Consider the following 22,194-nt stretch of genomic DNA (forward strand, 5'->3'; position numbering starts at 1 on the left):
TTGTTTCCTGGCTGCCTGCAGCACAGCACCGTGAAGCGGCGTGTGGTTTTTCTGCTGCGACTCTTGGCCTTCCTCAGCTCCTCTGAGCGCTCATAATTGGCCAGATCAAACACTTCTGTGCTTTACGCTCATCTTTCACCTGAAATATAAAAACACACGTTCACCTCGGTGTTCACAATAATCAATAGGATTCCTAAAGTGATCAATTCCTGCAGGTTAATGATGAGAAAACAGAACTCTGAACAGGACGAAATTAAAGATCAATAAAGAATGTGCTGTAAATAAACAACACACCTTAATACAGATGCAGTGACACAGAAGTAAGTGTGGTGGTGTGTTGTTGCACTGATTGTTAACAGCTGGTTAAACACACTGAGCAGCTGCTCTCTGCTATCCGAACACACCTGAGATACCGCGTAATTTCAATTTTAATGTATTTTATTTAATTTTCATTAAATATTTTTTAAACATAATGCAATTTTAATTTACTGTTTTATAGCAGATTTCTTGGGTAAGGATCCCCACAAAATGAGGAGCTGGCAGCATAAAGAGAAGTACGGGAGGTTGTGATTGGATGATGGAGTTCAGGAGCAGCTGATCCGTTTCTGCCACAGAAACATCACACTGGTACTCGGCTGCTATTAAAGGAGTCAACTGGGAAGAAAACTCGAGATCTGACGGGCTTGGAAGCGAGATCAGGAAGGAGTGCCAAGATGCTGGAGGCTGTCCTGATGATACATTTGTTTGAGTAATGGGGGAATCATCTGTATTCCCTTGAGAAAGCAGACACTGAGGAGATAAGTGACCAACTGCCCTGACTCCATCCTGAGGGAGAGAACATGGAGAGTCCTCGACAGACGTTTAAACATCCTCACTGAGAAAGAAGCTGGACGCTCTGCAGGCTGCATAGAAACACAGGGAGGTGGAAACTACCACAGTCATAGGAAACTATCTGGGTTCCTGACCCCGACTGTGTCCTCAGATTCACTTTACATTTAGAGCCATTTGGTTTGTGTGTGTCCTCTGCATCCACCCAGCTGTGGTTTTAAAACAGCACTCAGATGGAGCTGGCTTCAGTAAGAGGTTCACTTTGAGTTAAATTAGTCGACTCGCTCCGCCGTCTGTCCTCCATGTTTCTTTCATCACAGACATTTTGCTTCATTTAACTTTAAAATGTTCGTGCGAAGAGCTGCAGAGACACAATCAGGCGGGTGGCCATTTATCCTACTGTTTATTATTCCAGGAACTAAACATGCATAAATATTTATTTTAATACCACACTCACAGTGCTGCTTCAGAAATGGAGATAGAAGGCAGATGATGCTGCCGCAGCACTCGGGAGGCGAGCATGGTGCTCGCCTGGTGCGTGAGCTAAAACTGTTTTCAGTTTGTGAACATGCTCATTACAGTGCTGGGCCACAGGACTGGACCAAAACACAGTCCAGAGGTCCAGTTCAGGGACTCCAGTTAGCTGAGGTGAAGGCCTAGCAGACAGCTAGCAGCTACAGCCACCTGTGTCGCCATCCACCTGTCAGTCAAGAGGCCACGCCCCTAATAATGCAAACAGGTGAGTTATAGAAATATCCTCCCCCATACAGCTGATATGAAATTATCCACAGAGACCAAAGCAGTTTGTGTATCAGGCTGTAAACATGTTTATTTCTGCAGTTTTAACATGGGAGTCTATGGGGACTGACTCACTGCTGCCTCTGCTGGACTGCAGGGGAACTGCAGGTTTGGACTTTCACTAATAACTAATGACTTTTGTCTGTCAGAGTCTAGTCAGTTTTCTTGGTACACAACAGTGACCTGTCTGCCACTCTCACCTTCTACCCCAATATAACTGTTGAATTTTCTTGCTAATGTCCTGTTTTTAAATTGGACACTATGATCTATTTAAAAGGTTAGTTCATCCATATTTTCTTCAACACTATCTTGCCATTTAAAAATTTGGAAATTTGTTTCCCCAGGTGAAGAACAGTCCCTTAAATTGTTGTGTGGTTCTTAAATTCCCACATTGCTGGTTATAATTACCACAAAGAGTTAACTGCGCTGTCCCTTTAAACCTGTAAATGGCAAACACGGCTTTAAATTCAGACCAATTCCAATCAGCAGCCCTGAAACATCAATATGTGTGTCCACTGTGCGAGTGTTACACACATGGGTCAGCCGGTTGTTGCCTTCAGGGTCCTACAGAGACGAGCGGTCACATGTCACAGCTGGTGGAGTTGATCATTCATCAATATTAGAGATTACAATCAATACAACGGCCAAGCTTCAGTGGTCCTCTAACCAACATATTTCACACTAAAGAAAAACATTTTTGTGCCTTAAATACATTAAAATCAGAAAAATCAAACGCAAAACAGTGAGACAAAAAACACGTCCATAAGAAACAAAACGTCCTCACAAAGCAGAACAGTTAAGAACTGAAAATGGTTCTCACAGAGCAGAAACACACACAAACCACACACACAACACACAATCCACCACACACACACACAGCACACACACCACACACACACACACACACACACACACACACACACACACACACAGTGAATCCTCCCTCAGGCATCTACATTAAAAAGTTCTGGGTCAACGTTCTGCAGAAGAACAGAAACAAGACAAACACAGCGACTAATGATAGAACAAGTCATAATTACACACACCACACACACACACACACACACAACACACACACACACACACACACCACACACACACACACTCCGGGTTAACATGAATCATTATGATGCGGCTCATTCGGTTGACGAAACAGGAGGAGCAGAATAAATCCTGCTTTCGCTCCTGGAATAAAAACTGAGACACGCGAAAGCAGCAACGCTGAAGCATCTGAGGGTGTACATGTGACTTTATGTTTGAAAATGTTTTAAGCCTTCCTTCATTTAATATTCAATAGAAAGAGCGATAAAAATTAAAATAAGATCGTGAAGAGTTACAGATGAGGGTTATTATTAAAAGATTAAATTATGAGGATTTGATCAGCGGATCCTTCCATGCTGCTGTCAAAGTAACATTTCTGTGTGTGTGTGTGTGTGTGTGTGTGTGTTGTGTGTGTGTGTGTGTGTGGTCTGTGTTAGAGAGCACTTAGATGTAGATGTGCTGATATGGATGTGTATAAATGGGTAAATGGGACATAAACACATTACATAAAGTGATAGCAGAAGCTGCTGTAGATCAGTTCCTCCTTCATAACAGCTGTACGGGGGATGGGGGGGTGTATCTATAACTTACCTATTTAAATAAAGTTTGTATTATTAGGGGCGTGGCCTCTTTGACTGACAGGTGGATGGTGACACAGGCGGCTGTAGCTGCCTTCCTCTTTGGAAGAACACACCTGTGACAGAGCAGCTCAGAGAGACGCACTAAACCCAGCTGGGACGTGTTTACTGTCTCATAACAGAGACAGATCTTCCTCCTCTGAGTATCTGCAGAGTCTAAATCTCAGAGTTCTGGGTGAGAAGAAGTCTGACTCAGCGTCCCACAATCCTCGCTGTGCTCTTACGTAACACAGGCTTACATAAGGTCAGTGTGAGCTCAGCACTTTCACGGTCCAAACAGACCTGCTGATACGGAAGGAAAACACACCTCTGGTTTCTGAGAGTTTCTGAGAGGATTCATTTTAGTGTGAGTCCTTCACTCTCAGGTGTGTACTGCTGTTCATTCTGATCAACTTGGTTAAAACTTTTTAGCTTCATTTTTAATGCATAACTCTCTGTGAGCACTCCCAGACCTCCCTCCTCCAGCTCGTCTCGGGGACACTGAGGCATACCCAAGCTAGCTGAGAGACATACAGTAACATCCCCAGAGGGTCCCGGGTCGGCCCCGGGGCCTGCTCCCACAGGGAGGTGTCCAGGAAGCATCCTGACAGATGCTGAACAGCATCAACTGCTCCTTTTGACGTGGAGGAGCAGCAGCTGTGCTGAAACAGCTCTTCACCTGATCTCTACAGAAGAGCCCAGATACCCTCCAGAGGAAGCTTCTCACTGCTGCTGCTTCTCACTGCTGCTGCTGCTGCTGCTGCTGCTGCTGCTGCTCGTGTCAGTCAAAGAAAACCTAAAATCAGGTTTTTAAATGATCTGGAACATGATGAAACCTCAGGAAGTGAAAGCACACTGGATATAAAAGAGCTGCAGCAGCCTGAGAGTCCTAAAACCTCTGAAACACAAAACTCTTCACAGCTGGAACTGACCCCCCCCCCCCCCGGCAGGATTAAATCTGATGCCTGTGCTGTTACAATCACTGTGCAGGACGTGAGCTTGTTTGTATGAATGTGAGTCACAAACACTGTATGACTCTCTCCTCCTCTCTCAGGACGTATATTTCTAAAGCTGGAACGTGACATCAGAGGTCACATGATCAGTCCGGGTGACTCGCCGTTGTTCAGAAGTGACTCAGCATCATTAGAGCTGAAATAAACACAGAGCAGGAGCACCAAGTTCCTCCTCTGACCCAATGAAAATGCAGCGCCGCCTCAAACGCGTTAACCGCTGCGTCCGAGCCTTAAACCAGAACTCTGCTCATAGTTTTTATTTTTACTGTTATTTTCCACACAGGTCAGGGGTCACCTGACCTCTGAGGCCCATATCTGCTAAAACTCCACATTTTCTCAGGTTTCCCTCTATTTCAGGACATCTCACTGCTTCTTCCTGTTTTTGTTTCACTATCATGAGCATATTATTCCAAAAACACAGCAAAGAGGTGATGATACCGTCAGGAGGTGAAAGCACACCTGATAAGTGATTATCTGTGTCTGTCACCTCTGACTCTACAAAACTAAACATGGAGGCTGCAGCAGCCACAGGTCCACCTCATACAGACCAGATTACACAGACCAGGTGTGACGTGACACTCGTCCCACATCTGGTCCATTAAACACCTCCCAGAGCCGTGTCTGAGCCCTGAGTGCTGAAAGCAGACCAGATTAGGCCCAGATGTGTCAGCGTCTGACATTAATCTGATTCTGTTCTCTTTCACTGATACCAAACAGCTGCTGCACCTCTAAACCTACATCCTACCCACAATCCCCCCCCGCCCTGTCCAACAGACTGGAACCAGCAGCCCATCGGCAGCCTGAACTCTGTGTGGGTGTTCGGTTTCTTCTCTGGTCGTGTTTTTGTGTCCGCCGTCCTCACCTCCTTGTCCGAGATATAGAGGTAGTCTCCTCTCAGCATCACGTACCGGCTCCTCCACAGCTCCCTGAAAATCCCTCGACCGCAGAACTTCCGGATCCAGCCCATCTTCTCCGGCTGGTGGACCACCGGTGGACCCGAGTCCTGAACACCCTGCAATACAACAATGAGAGGATTCATAGAGGAAAGAAGCACAGAGGCCATGGGATCAGGAAATGAGAATAAAGAACAAAGCAGAACAACTAAGGAGGAAACACAGGAAAACACCCACAGACAAACTAATAAACTAATTAAGACAGAAATAAATAGCATCAGTCAGAGAATGAGTGAAGCAGGCAGGCTGCACACCCAGAATGCAGGACTCAGGATGTGATCCAGCTCTGAATACACGCAGAGCAGAACCAGAACCAGGAACGCAGACTGGGAACAGGAGAACACAGCACCGGGTATGAGGGACGACATGACGAAGAGCTCTGGGAACACAACGCAACCCGAGAGAAGGGAAACACCAGCTGCAGCTAACTGAGGAAATAAGACAGGGGAAGCAAAACCAAATACAATGGACACGAGATAGGAGACTACCAAAATAAAACAGGAAGAACTAAACGAGGGAACATCCCTAATGGGGGACGTTAAAACTCAAAGCCAGGTCCATGACAGTCTCAGTGTGATGGACAAAAGCATGATTTCAAAGACAAATAACAGGAAATGTCCTCCATGAGAAGGAAAACTAAAAACGTTTGGAAAGCACCTCAAACAGACTGAAAGAGGAATGAACGTGAACTCAGGGTGACGTGAAACAACCAAAAAATAAACTCTGAGAGAAGAAATTAAAAAGAAAAAAGCTCTGGAGACATTTATGACATCATCCATCATTAAATGAGCTGCTGTAAAGAACAGAAAAGATCCAGGTCAGCTTCTGAAACTTTTCCTGAGTGGACCTGCAGCTTCAGGGTTCTGTGATGGAGCTCAGAGTTTCTCTGCTAATCTGAGCAGCAGCAGCAGCAGCAGGATGGAGAGCATCACTGCGCCACCTTCATCCACCTGAGTCAAACGCTCAGTGCTGCTTCTCTCCTCCTCCCAGCTTCAGTCTCAGGAATGTGTCCAAAACGGTGTTTAAATAAAGGTTCAACAAACTGCAGCTGAATGTAAATGAAGAGGAGCATCTTTAATAAAACATGAAACAGGATGGATGCAGTGCTCACATCACACAAACAGACGGACACAAATTTAATAAAACAACCACGGATCCTGATCAGTGATCAGAGTCCTGATCAGGGATCATTACAGCTGATTGATTCTGAGCTCAACAAGAACATGAATGGACCTCTGTCTCACTGACCCGCCTGCTCTGGTTGCTTTTCTTCATCCTCCTCCTCCTCCTCCTCCTATCCGGGACTCGCAGCACAATCCCACCGACGGGGAGGAGGTTCGGCCCGGCGGCAGCTGCAGCACGGCCCCGCTGCCTCTGGTCCCGGTGGGTCCTTGTTTCGGCGTCGGCGCGTCCGCTCGGTCCTCCCGGTTCTTCTTCAGCTCCGCGTCTGTTGTCTGAAGCGAGCTTGCATCCTCCCTGCGCGCACGCCTTCGGAGGCAGATGCTCTCTCTCTCTCTAGCTCTGTGCACGCGCTCTCCCACGCGGACGCGCACGGCAGCCTGTATTCAGGTAAAAGGAGCCCGAGGGCGACACCTGGCGACACAGTAGCGTTACAGCACCGGACCAAAAATGTCAGAGTAAGAAAACGGAAACAATATGTATTTTTAAATATTCTAAACAATTTCAGCTAAAAATCTAACAGTTCAAATAGAACACACAATAAAACAAACGAGATAAATTACATGAGCATGTGACCTGATAATTATCACAACTTTATCATTAAATATTTTAATTGTTGGGTTAGTAATCGAAATGTAAATTATTTAAATAATTTAACCTTGTAGACTTCACTCATTTTGGTTAAATTTTGTATCTTTATTTTAAATGAACAGCTATTGTTGCTGATGCAGAGCAAACAAACAAATAAAATCCTCTGTAATGTTTGGATATAGAAAGATGGCAGTTTATAAAATAAATGTATTTTTATTGTCATCAGATAATTTAATAAACTGTTGCTGTTCATGTGGATCAGTTTTATTCCTTCATCAGAGGATTTCTTTGTCCTTCCCTCCTTCCTCTTCCAATCTCTGCTTTTCCATCTTTTATTCATCAGTTTTATTCTTTCCCATCTCCTCGTCTCCTTCCTTCCTTCGTTTTAAATGCTTATTCTTTCTGTCCTCGTTGCCTCCTCGCTTGTGTCCTTTCCTTTCTTCTCCCTCTCATTCTTAAAATGCTTATTTTTACATTCTGATTGAACTAGAACACGTCTGCTCTCAGTTGCATATTTTATTATTTTAACCTGATAAATCTGAATTCTGACCCAGTAGTTTATTTATCCAGCTTTAGGAGATCATAGAGAGCTGGTAAAAATAACGTAGCAATAAAAGTAATTTAATAATGAATTGTTCTAAACAGAGTTTAAATCATTAGATGATGAAATATTATTTTACAAATTAAACCCTCCAGTTTTAATGATTTTAATTTTCTGATAATTATAAGAGAGAAAGCCCCCCCCACACACACACACACACACAGAAACAGTATAACAGTATGGTTATCATTCAGTCTTTACTCTTCAGTGACATAAACAGATATTTTAATGAACTGATTCTGAGATAAAACATGAAGTCGTTTCGCCGTCTTCAGACTTTTCTCTGTTCTTCTTTTGTTTCAAGACAAAAACCTGCAGAAACAGAGACGAGACCCGAGTCAACACTTTGACCTGACGCACACTTTACTCCACCTTCATCCACTCAGCTTCATCACAGAGGCAGGCCTCGACCAGCAGCTGTCCCCGGAGAGGAGACAACACTGCTACCAATAATAATAATGATAAAAATTGCCAACCACATCATGCCACCAGACGATGTTGTGCTCCTGGGTCGTTTTGGACTTTTCAGGTTTTGCTTCTCGTGTTTTTCCTTTATTCTCGCTCGTAGCAGCTTTAAATGTTTAATTCCTCGCTCGGTGATCCATCCTCTTGTATCAAGTCTCCTGTATTAAGTTAACTCCCATGTCTGTGTTTTTCCCGTTTAGTTCCCACTTCTGCTTCATTTCCTTTTTCTTTGCTTTTAGTTTTGCTTCCTTTGTCTCATCTCCTGTGATTTAGATCAGCTGTGTGTCAGCTGTCTTCACTTCCTGTAATTACCTTCTATGTGTACGCTCCTCTCGTCCTCTGTCAGAATCTCGTTATCTCAGTGTTTCTGTGGTTTAAAGTTCTCAGTTCCCTTTTCAGACTTTGTCTTTTGGATTATTTTCCCACAGCCTGAATAAACGGCTCATTTTCATTAACCCTGCCAGCGTTTGTGTCCTGACTCCTCACACGCCGCCTCACGACGGGTGTTTCTGTTGTAGTCGTGAGTTTTTCAAAAAAAATAAATTTAAGGTTTGATTCTTGTTCTTGATCCTTGTGTGTTTACTTCCCTCAGTGTTACGCTAATCGTTCCTTCCTCTGTCTTCATGTTCATGTGGATCTTCATGTCTCTGTCTCTAGTATTTGCCTCCTGAGAACTTTCTGAGGGTATACTCTGCAGGATGTTCAGCATATCCAGGTTTTATCTGGCTCGACAATTCCCCAAACTGCATTCAGAGATAACGGGCATCAACTTTCTCTGCTAAGCCCAGTTTTCCACTTCAGACTCTGAGCGCGCTCACACAGAAAGGGATGTTTCACATGCAGAGTCTGTATCACACTGAAAAAATGCTGGAAATGAAAGAATCCGTGAAACTCTTCCAGCTGATTTTAATCTGAAACTCTGAACCTGCTCCTGACCAGGTGACGTGTTCAGCATCAGTTACCATGGTGATAGAGCAGGTAAAAAGAGAGATGCTTTAGTGGCACAGATCTCAGCACTGCTCACATTACTCTGACTTCATGGTTACATGCCTCAGGTTTTACTTTGAAGGTTTGTTTTCTTTCATTTCCTGTGTTACATTTGCTTCCTGTCTCTCTTCCCTCATTGACTTAGTTAATTATTACTCTTGTTATCAGCTCTAATTAAAACACTGGTTTAGAACGAGTTGCTGTAAATGCTGGTTTATAGCAGCTCGTTCTTCTTGTTAAATACAGCAGTCATTATGTGTACATACCTGCTGACTCGATCACACTTCTGACTGCCACAAAATGAGAGGAAACATACCTCAAACCCTATCAACGCAATTTCAAGGAGTCATGTTGTTCAACCCAGAAAATGCAGGAAAATGACATTTTTCACCCTAATCCTTCCAACAGGAAGTGTAAAATGCCAGCTAATTTCCTGGTTACCTCTCACCTGCCTTCCCGTCATATCTGAAATTTGTCTCAATGTTGAACTTCAGGCACTCAGCCAGCTTCCTGTGGAGGCTCTCGGCGGCCTTCAGCTCATCTACGTCGAGATGTTTTCCTTCTTTTCCTGAAACACAGAGAACAACCAATCAAAGCAGCCCTGAAAGCAGGCCAACAGCAGGTGAACACAGTGTAGAGGAAGACGAAAGAGGACGTGGTGAGGTGTGCAGTAGGAGTGACAAAAGAGTTGAAGGTGGGGGTGGGATTACATCAGGGATCAGCTCTGAGCACCTTCTTGTTTGCAGTGCTGATGGACAGGCTGACAGATGAGGTCAGGCAGGAGTCTCTGTGGACTCTCTGATGTTTGCAGATGACACTGTGATCTGTAGTGAGAGCAGGGAGCAGGTGAGGTAGCTGAGTTTAAATACCTGGTGTCAACCATCCAAAGCAACAGTGCAGAGGAGAGGTGAAGCAGAGAGTGCAGGAAGGTGGAGTGGATGGAGATGAGTGTGCCAGAAGGAGAGCAGCAAGAGTGAAAGAGCTTACAGGATGGTGGTTAGACCTGCTGTGATGGATGGTTTGGAGATGGTGGCACTGACACAAAGACAGGAGGCAGAGATGAAGATGCTCAGATCTTCACTGGGAGTGAGTCCATCAGAGGGACAGCTCAGAGTCACAGAGGCTGTATATAGTGGGTATACTGGACAAAGGAGGATGAAGATGGAGCTGCCAGGCAGAAGGAAAAGAGGAAGACCTCGTAGAAGATTTGTGGATGTAGTGAAGGAGGACATGCAGAGGGTCGGTGTGACAGAAGAGGATGCTGGGATAGGTTCAGATGGAGGCAGATGGAGGGTCTGGCTAGTGAAACTGAACTCAGCTCATGAATAAACTGGTTAATCATAGTTAATGATTTAATAAGGGTGGCAACCAACACAGGGAGAGGTAGGTTTGGGTAGCTTTTTTTCCCGTGATAAATGAAATCATCACTTTAAAAACGGTGTTTTGTATTTACTCCGGTTATCTTTGTCTAATTAAAATATGTTTGATGATCTGAAACATGCAAGTGCAACAATATGTAAGAAACTAAGAAATCAAGAAGAAGGTTAATAGTGTTTCGCAGCACTGTAGCTTCATGAGAAAGCAGTGTGGAGTCTCTGCTAACATCAGTGTGATAATTCATTTTAGGAGCTTATCACTTAGACCGATTATAATCCTGTTGTTATCAGGATAAATGACACCGACGTGATTAACGTTTCAGCCTTCAGATTTCTGACAATTTTCTTCTTTTTTTTTAATATTTCAGATATTCTTTGTTTCAGTGTTTCTTCCCGACACACACGTACACTGTTTCACTTGATATGAAGTGATGTATACAACCCCAGGCTGACAAAGAGTCAGAGCTCTGTAGAGCCGAGTATTCCTTTCACTTTAACTAGTAGTGACTTCATACATTTCTTTACAAATAAAATTTTAGACATTAGAGAAAAAATTATTCATAACCATCTCAAAGATTTATCTTCATGTTCAGCTGCTTTTAGCACTGCTGGTATTTGTTTAGACTCTTTGGCTCCAGTTGATCTTTCAGAGTTAACTTCAATAGTTACTTCCTCCAAACCAGCAACATGTTTGTTAGATCCCATTCCTACTAGACTGTTCAAAGAAGTCTTTCCAATTATTGATGATTCTATCTTAAAAATGATCAATCAGTCTTTATTAGTTGGCTGTGTACCACAGACCTTCAAGGTGGCTGTAATTAAACCTCTACTTAAAAAGCCATCACTGACCCAGCTGTCTTAGCTAATTATAGGCCAATCTCCAACCTTCCTTTTCTCTCAAAGATTCTTGAAAGAGTAGTTGTAAAACAGCTAACTGATCATCTGCAGAGGAACGGTTTATTTGAAGAGTTTCAGTCAGGTTTCAGAATTCATCACAGTACAGAAACAGCATTAGTGAAGGTTACAAATGATCTTCTTAGAGCCTCTGACAGTGGACTCATCTCTGTTCTTGTCCTGTTGGACCTCAGTGCAGCTTTTGATACTGTTGACCATAACATTTTATTACAGAGATTAGAGCATACTATAGGTATTAAAGGTACTGCACTGCAGTGGTTTGAATCATATTTATCTCATAGACTCCAATTTGTTCATGTAAATGGGGACTCTTCTTCACACACTAAGGTTAATTATGGAGTTCCACAGGGTTCTGTGCTAGGACCAATTTTATTTACATTATACATGCTTCCCTTAGGCAGTATTATTAGAAAGCACTGCATACATTTTCATTGTTATGCAGATGATATTCAGCTTTATCTATCAATGAAGCCAGATGACACACATCAATTAGTTAAACTGCAGGAATGTCTTAAAGATATTAAGGCCTTGATGACCTCTAATTTCCTGCTTCTAAATTCAAACTGAAGTTCTTGTACTCGGCCCCACAAATCTTAGAAACATGGTGTCTAACCAGATACTTACTCTGGATGGCATTACTTTGGCCTCCAGTAACACTGTGAGGAATCTTGGAGTCATTTTTGACCAGGATATGTCCTTCAATGCACATATTAAACAAATATGTAGGACCGCTTTTTTGCATTTGTGCAATATTTCTAAAATTAGAAACATCCTTTCTCAGAGTGATGCTGAAAAAATCATTCATGCATTTATTACTTCTAGGCTGGATTATTGTAATTCATTATTATCAGGCTGTCCTAAAAGCTCCCTGAAAAGCCTTCAGCTGATCCAAAATGCTGCAGCTAGAGTACTGACAGGGACTAGAAAGAGAGAGCAGATTTCTCCCATATTGGCTTCTCTTCACTGGCTCCCTGTTAAATCTAGAATAGAATTTAAAATTCTTCTCCTCACATACAAGGTCTTGAATAATCAGGCACCATCTTATCTCAAAGACCTCATAGTACCATATCACCCCAACAGAGCACTTCGCTCTCAGACTGCTGGCTTACTTGTGGTTCCTAGGATACTTAAGAGTAGAATGGGAGGCAGAGCCTTCAGCTTTCAGGCGCCTCTTCTGTGGAACCAGCTCCCATTTCAGGAGACAGACACCCTCTCTATTTTTAAGATTAGGCTTAAAACTTTCCTTTATGATCAAGCTTATAGTTAGGGCTGGATCAGGTGACCCTGAACCATCCCTTAGTTATGCTGCTATAGGCCTAGTCTGCTGGGGGGTTCCCATAATGCACTGTTTCTTTTTATTCACCTCTTTGTACTCTGTTTATACTTCACTCTGCATTTAATCATTAATTATTATTAATCTCTGTCTCTCCCCCCTCACAGCAGATCACCCCCCCTCCCTGAGCCTGGTTCTGCTGGAGGTTTCTTCCTGTTAAAAGGAGTTTTTCCTTCCCACTGTCACCAAGTGCTGCTCATAGGGGGTCGTTTAGACTGTTGGGTTTTCTGTGTATTATTGTAGGGTCTGCAACATAAAGCACCTTGAGGTGACTGTTGTGATTTGGTGCTATATAAATTAAATTGAATTGAATTGAATGTGTACAGCAAACACGTGTGCTTCCAGTTTTCATGAGTTTTTTGTTTACTTGATGTTTAAGTCTGTTTTTCACTGTAAAGTTTGGGTGTTTCTGTCTTACTGTAGATGAGCAGCAATCTGCCCGGAGTTCCCTCAAAGATGCGGCTGTAGACGGCGATAAGACAGTCTGCACAGCCCTGGTAGACATCTGCTCGGCCTTGGTCATCGTATGGAGACACCACACCATCGAACTCCTTAACTCCTGATGGAAACACAGTAGAGAAATGATGATAATCTTGCCACAGTGATAACTGAGGTCTGAAACTGGGTCGGAAGACATTTTCTCCTACAGCGTTCCCCCCCCAGGACTGATGCTACAATAAAACAAACAAACAAGCAGTCCAACCTCTGACGTATCAAATAATTTAGGAACATTTAAGGTGGAACTTCAATCACTGAATGGCACTGATTGGTCAAATTTATACCCATATGGGTTTTTTTTTTTTTTGTATAAGTTTGTATTATAGACAAGGAAAAATGATTATAAAGTTTGAACAATGTTCCTGTGCTTGGATGATTTGTCGAACTGGACTTTTCACCTTAAGGGTGAATGACGTCACCCTCATAAAATAATGATTGCTTGTCATTTTTTTCCGGTTCTTCAGAAAAGAAAAAAAAAAAAAAAAAAACTGAACCAAACATTTAAAATATTATGATTTAGGCAAAAATAAAACTTTTGTTAAAAAATGACCCACTGTCACCAAATGCTTGCTCATAAGGAGTTGTTTTGATTGTTGGGCTTAATAATTATTGTAGGGTCTTTACCTTTCAATATAATGCACCTTGAGGTGACTGTTGTGATTTGTTGTTATATAAATAAAATTGAATCTAATTTGAATCTCATGGCCACAGGTGTGTTATTACCCTGTAGCTGTACTGAGATAACACTGCTGTACCCTACGGTGTCATCTCAGTAGGTCAGAGATCATGTTAGCAGTTTTAGCATTGCAGATACGATCCCTGATTGGTGTTTGTCTTATTGCTGTGAATCCTCAGGACACATCAAGCGCCTTGAGGCAACTGTTTGTTGTGATTTAGTAGTATATAAATGAAACTGAATTGAATCTCTTATTTCTTACCAAAACCAAACAAATTTGATTGGGTTGTTTGGTATAATTTAAAATATTTTTAAAATATTTTTGATGACATTTTGATGGCTGAATTCGAACACTTGTGCTTCAATAAATGGTCCAGTCTGGGCCTGTTTAGGACTCACCAGGGCTGTCGAGAACCATGCTGTGGTTGGAAGTCTCGGGATCAGGAATTGACATGTTGATTTGAAACACAAGACATTTTCCAGACCTAAAAAAAAAAAATAAAGATTCCTGTAGAAGGTAAGCAGGTCCTGATCTGCTGTTTGTGCTCAGTTTGACAAACTTACACAATGTTTCTCTCGACGAACAGGAAGGTTTGATTGTTGTGCGCCTCCTTCATCTCCAGCAGGGAGCTGTTAGCATGCTTCAGCCACATCAGACCAGCCGGATAATCTGAGAACGCCTCCACCAGAACCCATCGTGACTCAAACACCTGAGAGGATGAAATCAGGTAAATCCAGGAGCACTTCCTCTGGATTTATTACAGTTTCCTAATATTGAAGGAAATGTAGGTAAAGCAGAACAACTGAGTAGGACCTGCCCTTTAAATACAAGGGAGATACAAATCATACATAAGTACTTTTTAGTGTAATGAGTACCTTCAAGGTGTTTAGAGGAAAGGAAAAACAATGTTTAACCTTCTTACAATGTAATTGCAGCCAATGAGTGAGGGCTGTTAAAGTACCCCAAAGGTATACATTCTTAAAAGTCGTTAAATTTTCACTCTTAATTCAGCAGCATTGCAGCATATGTTACTGTTTTCAAAGCTCATAAAGATCCAGACTGTGAACAAAGAGACAAAAAATGACCAAATACAACATTCGTGGTCTCCTTTCACTCTGCAGAGGCATCAGACATCAAGTGGTGACGGTCCACATGTTTGTGTGAGTTCACACCTTATGCAGGACCTCTTGTTGCAACTTCTCTGGCAGTTCGCATTTGTTTGCTGCAGTGCTGGAGCTCAGCAGAGTTAGAGCCAGCAGAAAAGTCCTGAACAGAAGCTGCATCCTGGATCAGGAGGGAAGAGGCTGTGAAGTAAACTCAGAGAGTCGTCTCGTAAAGACTGCAGGATGAACACAGCCAGTCCAAAGAGTCTGTTTGCTTTTTATAGAAGATAAACTGAACCCTGAACAGCAGGACGCAGGAAACTACGCACTGCTGCTGCTGCAAATATTATGTTCAGCACTTCCGCATGTATTGATTTACACAGATTTTGTACTGATAGTACTGCTGTAAATATTACCACTATTACTCCTTATGTTTACGACCTTGTTTCAGTACCGTTTGTTTACCAGCATGTTTCCCACTGAGCAGCATCGTCTCTGTTTCTGAAAACCTGTCGGTATTTGAACTGAGGAGACCACCTGTCTTGCTGATGGAGGAGTTCAGCTGCTCCTTTGTGGTATTTTGGGTTTCAGAAAGCTCCAGTAGGTGACAGGCCTGGTCCTAACTGCAGGTCTGGACTGTATTCAGCTCAGTTTAGCAGCCAGACTCTTCTCCTATGGAGCCATGCTGCTGGAATATGAACACAATCAATGTGGTTTGTTCATCATCTGCTGAAATAAGAAAGATCTTCTGTGAAACAGACATTGTCCAGATGGCAGCAGATGTGGCTCCTAAACCTGTAGGTATGCTTAATGAGGCCTTCTGAGGTACCAGAAGAAGACAACAGTGTTTTTGGATCTTGTTTGACCTTCACGTGTGCAGAGAGAGATGAGTTTTCAGATGTGTTCCTGAACCCCTGCAGCGATTTCTGGTCTGTTTTTACTGCAGTGCTGCTCGAGGGCCTGAACACCTCCAGCATCCAGGCTCTGCAGCCTGATTTCTCTGATTCTCTGGATCGTTTCCTCACATTATGAAACACATGATGGAATCCACATTAGTATGACTTTATTCTTAAAATGTCTGCCCACAGATGTTTCCACAGAGCACTGAACCCCTCCATAGCTTTACTTCTGAAACTCAGAATATGGCTCTCTGCTGTTGTTTTTAGACCCAAACATGGTCATCAATAAACTCATTATCTGGCAGATGTTCAGCCACTTTAAGTTGGAACATTTCTGCAGAACCCTCCCTTAGGTATGCTGCAATAGAACAAAAATGATCAGTGATCAATCTGAGCTTTGGAGTTCACAAATGAACGGCTCTCCTGAAGCTCTCCAACATTATTCACTAATGATCCATTCTTATCCTCCATCATGTAGAAACTCTGGATTAAGGGATCTGCTCTTCAGTTTCCCATTTCACTGATTTTCCTCAAGTTTTGTCCTCAGTCTTTTACCTTTTTCAGTATAGATCCTTTAAACCAGACCATTTGAAACAGTACACATCATATTTATAATAAAAGATAGAAGATGCAGCAAACTGTACAAAACACAAAATTTGAGTCCCAGTTCACTTGAATTCAATTTTATTTATATAGCACCAAATCATAACAGTCAACTCAAGGCATTTTATGTTGTCAGGTAACGACCATACAATGACTACAGGGGGAAACCCAGCAGTCAGAAACCTCCAGCAGACCCAGGATCAGTCATCTGCTGTGACCGGCTGGGGTGAGGAGAGAGAGGCAGGACAAGAATGAAGCTTCCAGCTGCCTTTATCTTTTTAATCATCTTAATCAGTTCAAATGTTTGTTGGTAAGTCGGACGTTTTAATTATTGGTCACAAAATTCAAATCAAGTTTGGTTGATTGACCAAAAAGCATCCAGGCAGAAATCTAGGATAGTTTTGACCTTTGCTTTGAAGGTCATATAAAAATGTTCACTCATGTTTCAATCAACTAAAAACATCCTGAGAATTTGATCATGTCTATCTCACTGATTTACATGGATTCATTTTAGTTTCATTTTCTCACCTTGACCAACTTTTATTGTGGCTTCAGCCAGGATCTTCCAGACTCCAGCTTCTGCCTGATATTTCACTGAGAGATTTTAACATGTTGCTACACTGGCTGTTAAACTACACTGGCTGCTAATTAGCTTGTGCATTGATTTTTAAATGTATGATTTTAAAGTTTTCTGTGTTTGGAGCTCTTCTGCTAATTTGAAGGTCCCGGTTTAACAGGAGACTGACCTGTTAAACTGGGACTGATGGAGACCTTTCACCATCAGTGCTCCCAAACTGGGAAACAGCCAATCAGATCAGATCACCTCCATCATCATTTGTCCCAGTGAGTATTTCCATAGAGGCACCTTACAATTTCCAACTGATGCTGCACGTGTTACTGAACCCAGAGCTCTAAGAGGAAGCAGAAAGTCACAGACCACATGGGGAGCCAATTACATAAACATTTATATATAAAAATGAAGACTTTAAATCATCAATGAATGAAGATGTTTGACAATAAGCCACATTAGACCAATAATACATACAGATGATGATTAACACTGATGTAAATCTGAAGTCAGAATCTTGTTGCTGCAGGTCGTTTGGAGAACTTTACTGAGTTTCCAAAGCAGCAAATGTTCGTCTGCAGCTTCTTTGAAATGCACCTCTACATTGTCACAGTCACTGACACTAAAACACCAACATAAGTCAGTCCCTGCAGTCAAAGGAAAACTGGAGCTTCATCAACACCAACCCCCCCCCCCATCCACCCCCAGACTCATGCATCTGGCTCATTGAGCCTCAGAAAGACACACCTATAGACCACTAAACATACACTAATGTGTGTGTGAGAGTCCCTGCCTCACATCCTGCTACCACCCATAAGGTTCATTACCAAGTTAATGCAGACAGACACCTGGGAGCACAAACGGCACCACGGCCATGAGGACAATAATGGGGGGGTTAAAGTGTTTGTGTTGACCTGTCTAAGCTGCTGTGAAGCAATGAGCCTGTTTAAATACATGCAGATGAGCCTGAGCCTGGTTCTGCTGGAGGTTTCTTCCTGTTAAAATGGAGATTTTCCTTCTCACTGTCACCAAGTGCTTTATCATAGGGGCCGTTTGACTGTTGGCTTTTCTCTGTAATTATTGTAGGGTCTTTAACTTATAATCTAAAGGGCCTTGAGGCCACTGTTTGTTGTTATTTGGTGCTTTATAAATAAAATTGAACTGAATTTGCCAAAAAATGATTGGTTGTATTTAAATTGCTGTAGATTAATTTTTGGCCTAAAATCTGTGAAACATGTGTCAAACATATCTCTCATAAATGATATTATTACATCACTGTGAGTGAGAAACAACACTCCTGTCACAGGTAGAAGCTGCAATCACTTCTTAGCAAAGTGACTTTCATATATTCATTATTAATGAGGGTAAAAACTATCAGTGACATTAAAAATGTCTCTTTTTTTGCCTGAGGAGATCTGGCCAAGAGGGCTGCAGAAATTGCAACAAATATAACATTACATTTCTATAAAGAGTAACCAAAAAGGCCTGGATTGATTATAATGTAGATACAATGATGCAGAGTCAGAAATATATTTACAAAACAAGTCATTTCTTCTTTTTATACATAAGCCCTTCATAAATCCTGTGCACCACAGTCTATTTACCGATATAAGCAAAGAAAATACATTTAAAAAAAAATCAGAGATCACTTTTTGGCACAACACCAGAAACCTGAAAACTCGACTGTCGCTGTGTTTTGTGTTCATACAACGCTCGTACTGCGGCCCTTCATACGCTGTGGCATCGCCCGGACCTTTGAGCACAATAAATAAGTAAATGATAAAAGCAGAATGAATTTAATACAGTGACACAATCCCTTTAGCTGTCCAGTTTGCCTATCCTGTTTTAGTCCTACAGCTAAATGTGAAAAGTGGAAGCTGGAAGGATTTGGTAAAGCTCGTTTGTGTGGCTACTTTCTAACTGCACTCTTTTGTTCAAACCTGAGAAACTGTTTTAAATACATGCAAATGAGGGCAGTCGATGGCACCGGCATGACTGCTGTAAAGTCACCCACAGAAGAAAGAACCCCCCACATTCCTGCCCACCCCCTCAAAGCTCCTTAAAAGCCCACTCAGCATTGCTTTTAAGTCAGTCTTAGGACACACAGCGCCATCCTGCTTGGTTTGAAGCTTTCCTGTTTTGATCCACAGAACTTCAAATTTCCTACAAAGATGGAAGACTTGGAGACACAGATGAACTTCAGCTCTCCCATGGAGGCCTGCTTCTCACCAGGTATGTACTCAGCATTGTTACTGAATGAGCTCTTAGCCGACTCACTACCAGCATGGCTTCTTCTCCTGTCTCTTCTGCACTTTCCTGCTCTGGGTGTCACATGTTTAGTTACTCCTCGGCCTCCTTTAGCAGTAACGGTACTTGTAATAAATGTAGTCTGTTTGTAGCTCTGGAGGCCAGGCTTTCTGAACTGGAGACTCGGCTCCGCACCCTGGAAAATCCTACATCTAGCCAGGCCCCTGTAGCGGGTGCGGACCATGGTAGCTTAGCCGCCGTTAGCTCCCCCCCAGCAGATCCCGAGCAGCAGGGAAAACAGGCCAGCTGGGTGACGGTGAGGAGGAAGCGTAGTCCTAAGCAGAAGCCCCGGGTACACCACCAACCTGTTCACGTCTCTAACCGTTTTTCTCCACTCGGCGACACACCCGCCGAGGAACAAACTCTGGTTATTGGCGACTCTGTTTTGAGAAACGTGAAGCTAGAGACACCGGCGACCATAGTCAAATGTCTTCCAGGGGCCAGAGCAGGTGACATTCATGGAAATTTGAAACTGCTGGCTAAGGCTAATCGTAGATTTGGTAAGATTGTTATTCACGTCGGCAGTAATGACACCCGGTTACGCCAATCGGAGGTCACTAAAATTAATATTGACTCGGTGTGTAACTTTGCAAAAACGATGTCGGACTCTGTAGTTTTCTCTGGGCCCCTCCCCAATCAGACCAGGAGCGACATGTTTAGCCGCATGTTCTCCTTGAATCGCTGGCTGTCTGAGTGGTGTCCAAAAAACGACGTGGGCTTCATAGATAATTGGCAAAGTTTCTGGGGAAAACCTGGTCTTGTTAGGAGAGACGGCATCCATCCCACTTTGGATGGAGCAGCTCTCATTTCTAGAAATCTGGCCAAATTTATTAACCCTCCTAAAAACTGACTACCCAGGGTTGAGACCAGGAAGCAGAGTTGCAGTCTTACACGCCTCTCTGCAGCTTCTCTCCTCCTGCCATCCCCCCAAAACCCCATCCCCATAGAGTCGGTGCCTGCTCCCAGACCACCAAAAACCAAAGCTAAAATCAGCAAAAAGCTATTTAAGCATAAAAATTCAAAAACAATAAATAATACAGCTTCATCAACTGCACCAAAGAATAAAACAATTAAATGTGGATTGTTAAACATTAGGTCTCTCTCTTCCAAGTCCCTATTAGTAAATGATTTAATAATTGATCAACATATTGATTTATTCTGCCTTGCAGAAACCTGGTTACAGCAGGATGAATATGTTAGTTTAAATGAATCAACCCCCCTGAGTCACAGTAACTGCTCAACGTCAGCAAAACAAAGGAACTGATCGTGGACTTCAGCAGGAAGCAGCAGAGGGACTACCATCCACTCCTCATCAGTGGTGCTGAGGTGGAAAGAGTGGACACTTTCAAATACCTGGGAGTGACCATCTCACAGGACCTGTCCTGGACTCATCACATAAACATCACTGTGAAGAAGGCCAGACAGCGTCTCTACCTCCTCAGGTGGCTGAGAGACTTCAAGCTCCCACTCAAGGTGCTCAGGAACTTTTACACCTGCACCATCGAGAGCATCATGCGTGGGAGCATCACCACCTGGATGGGAAACTGCACTAAGCAGGACTTCATGGCCCTAAAAAGGGTGGTTGTTCAGCTGAACGGACCATCAATTTCCCACTCCAGCTTATTAATTAAGCAAACATCCACACAGAGTTTGCTTGTGTGGGTGTCATTTGACACCCACACAATCATTTGAATGATTATAGTGGGTGGTCTCTGGAGTTTGCAAAAAGGTGACTGGTCTTATTTGTTTCTTGAAGACGTTTCACCTCTAATCCAAAAGGCTTCTTCAGTTCTCAAACCAAATGGTGGGAAGACTCACGTATTTAAACCCCAGGGGGCATAGTGCCGTGGAGGTGGTTTATGACCCTCTATTGTTCATGAGCATAATCACATGCGCCAAGGTGTGAAAGGAGGTGTGGGTCATTACAATCTCTGGCTTCAGAAGAAACCAATTTGGGACTTCACTCCATCAACCCTTATTCACACCTTTGTTCCAGTGACCTGAATAGGTCCCATGAAACAATGGACCGAAGTCTCAAATTGGTTTCATGTTGGACCTCAGTGCAGCTTTGATACAGTTGACCATAATATATATATATATATATATTTTTTACAGAGATTAGAGCATGCCATAGGTATTAAAGGTACTGTATTGCAGTGATTTGAATCATATTTGTCATGGAACAGCTGTGTGGCAGGCAAGGAAGAGGACCCCAATGCAGGATATACCAGGCAAAGGTAAAACTTAAACTCAGCTTTATTTGAGAGTGCTGAACAAAAATCAGAATCAATTTATTGTCATTACATGAAACATATAATGAAAAGAAGTTCAAGAACAACAAACAACCAGACACACATACAGAGATAGGTGTCTGAGGCCTTGCTGCCATCACCAAGAGGTGCTGCCGTTACAAAGGAGGGAAAACAAAGCGAAAACAATAGGATAGGTGAGGGGGAAAAAAATCATCTCATATTTTGCCCCATATGGGGGGCACAGTAAGAGGTTGAAAAACCTCTGCATAGTACACACATATAGCATAATGCATGGAAAAGCAAGAGGGTAGGGTGGGGGTGGGGAGCCGGCTGAGGTGAGTGAGTCCAGGATAGTTGTCCTTGACTAAACAGTTCCTGATAAGGGTGGAATAATGTTCATCAGTAGCCAGGTTGCTAGGACACCAGATCACACAGGTCACAAGAGACGGAAAGGGGAAGAGCATCAGTTTACATAACTCCAGGAGGTAATGAGATTTCCCAGCTGTCCCAAGGCCAGGTAGGGGGGCCAAATTCCAGATAAATACCATTATTGTGGTACAGGCTGTTACTGATAACTTTGCTGACAACCT

The 22,194-nt window shown here is 42.9% G+C and overlaps 2 protein-coding genes across 2 annotated transcripts; both read right to left on the reverse strand.

The window, feature by feature from the left end:
• Positions 1-4,849: 4,849 nt before the first annotated feature.
• On the reverse strand, positions 4,850-7,105 carry LOC115788171 (uncharacterized). The gene is made up of 4 exons (XM_030741115.1): positions 7,088-7,105; positions 6,499-6,765; positions 5,036-5,309; positions 4,850-4,932 (listed from the first exon to the last, which is right to left on the reverse strand). The coding sequence occupies exons 1-4, from the start codon at positions 7,103-7,105 to the stop codon at positions 4,850-4,852; spliced, it is 642 nt and encodes a 213-aa protein (XP_030596975.1).
• A 694-nt stretch (positions 7,106-7,799) lies between these two features.
• LOC115787570 (saxitoxin and tetrodotoxin-binding protein 2-like) lies at positions 7,800-15,199 on the reverse strand. The gene is made up of 6 exons (XM_030740314.1): positions 15,045-15,199; positions 14,436-14,581; positions 14,271-14,356; positions 13,116-13,256; positions 9,522-9,641; positions 7,800-7,933 (listed from the first exon to the last, which is right to left on the reverse strand). The coding sequence occupies exons 1-6, from the start codon at positions 15,153-15,155 to the stop codon at positions 7,893-7,895; spliced, it is 645 nt and encodes a 214-aa protein (XP_030596174.1). The 5' UTR covers positions 15,156-15,199; the 3' UTR covers positions 7,800-7,892.
• Positions 15,200-22,194: the final 6,995 nt, after the last annotated feature.

Source organism: Archocentrus centrarchus, chromosome 11 (assembly GCF_007364275.1).
Source record: "Archocentrus centrarchus isolate MPI-CPG fArcCen1 chromosome 11, fArcCen1, whole genome shotgun sequence".
NCBI lineage: Eukaryota > Metazoa > Chordata > Actinopteri > Cichliformes > Cichlidae > Archocentrus > Archocentrus centrarchus.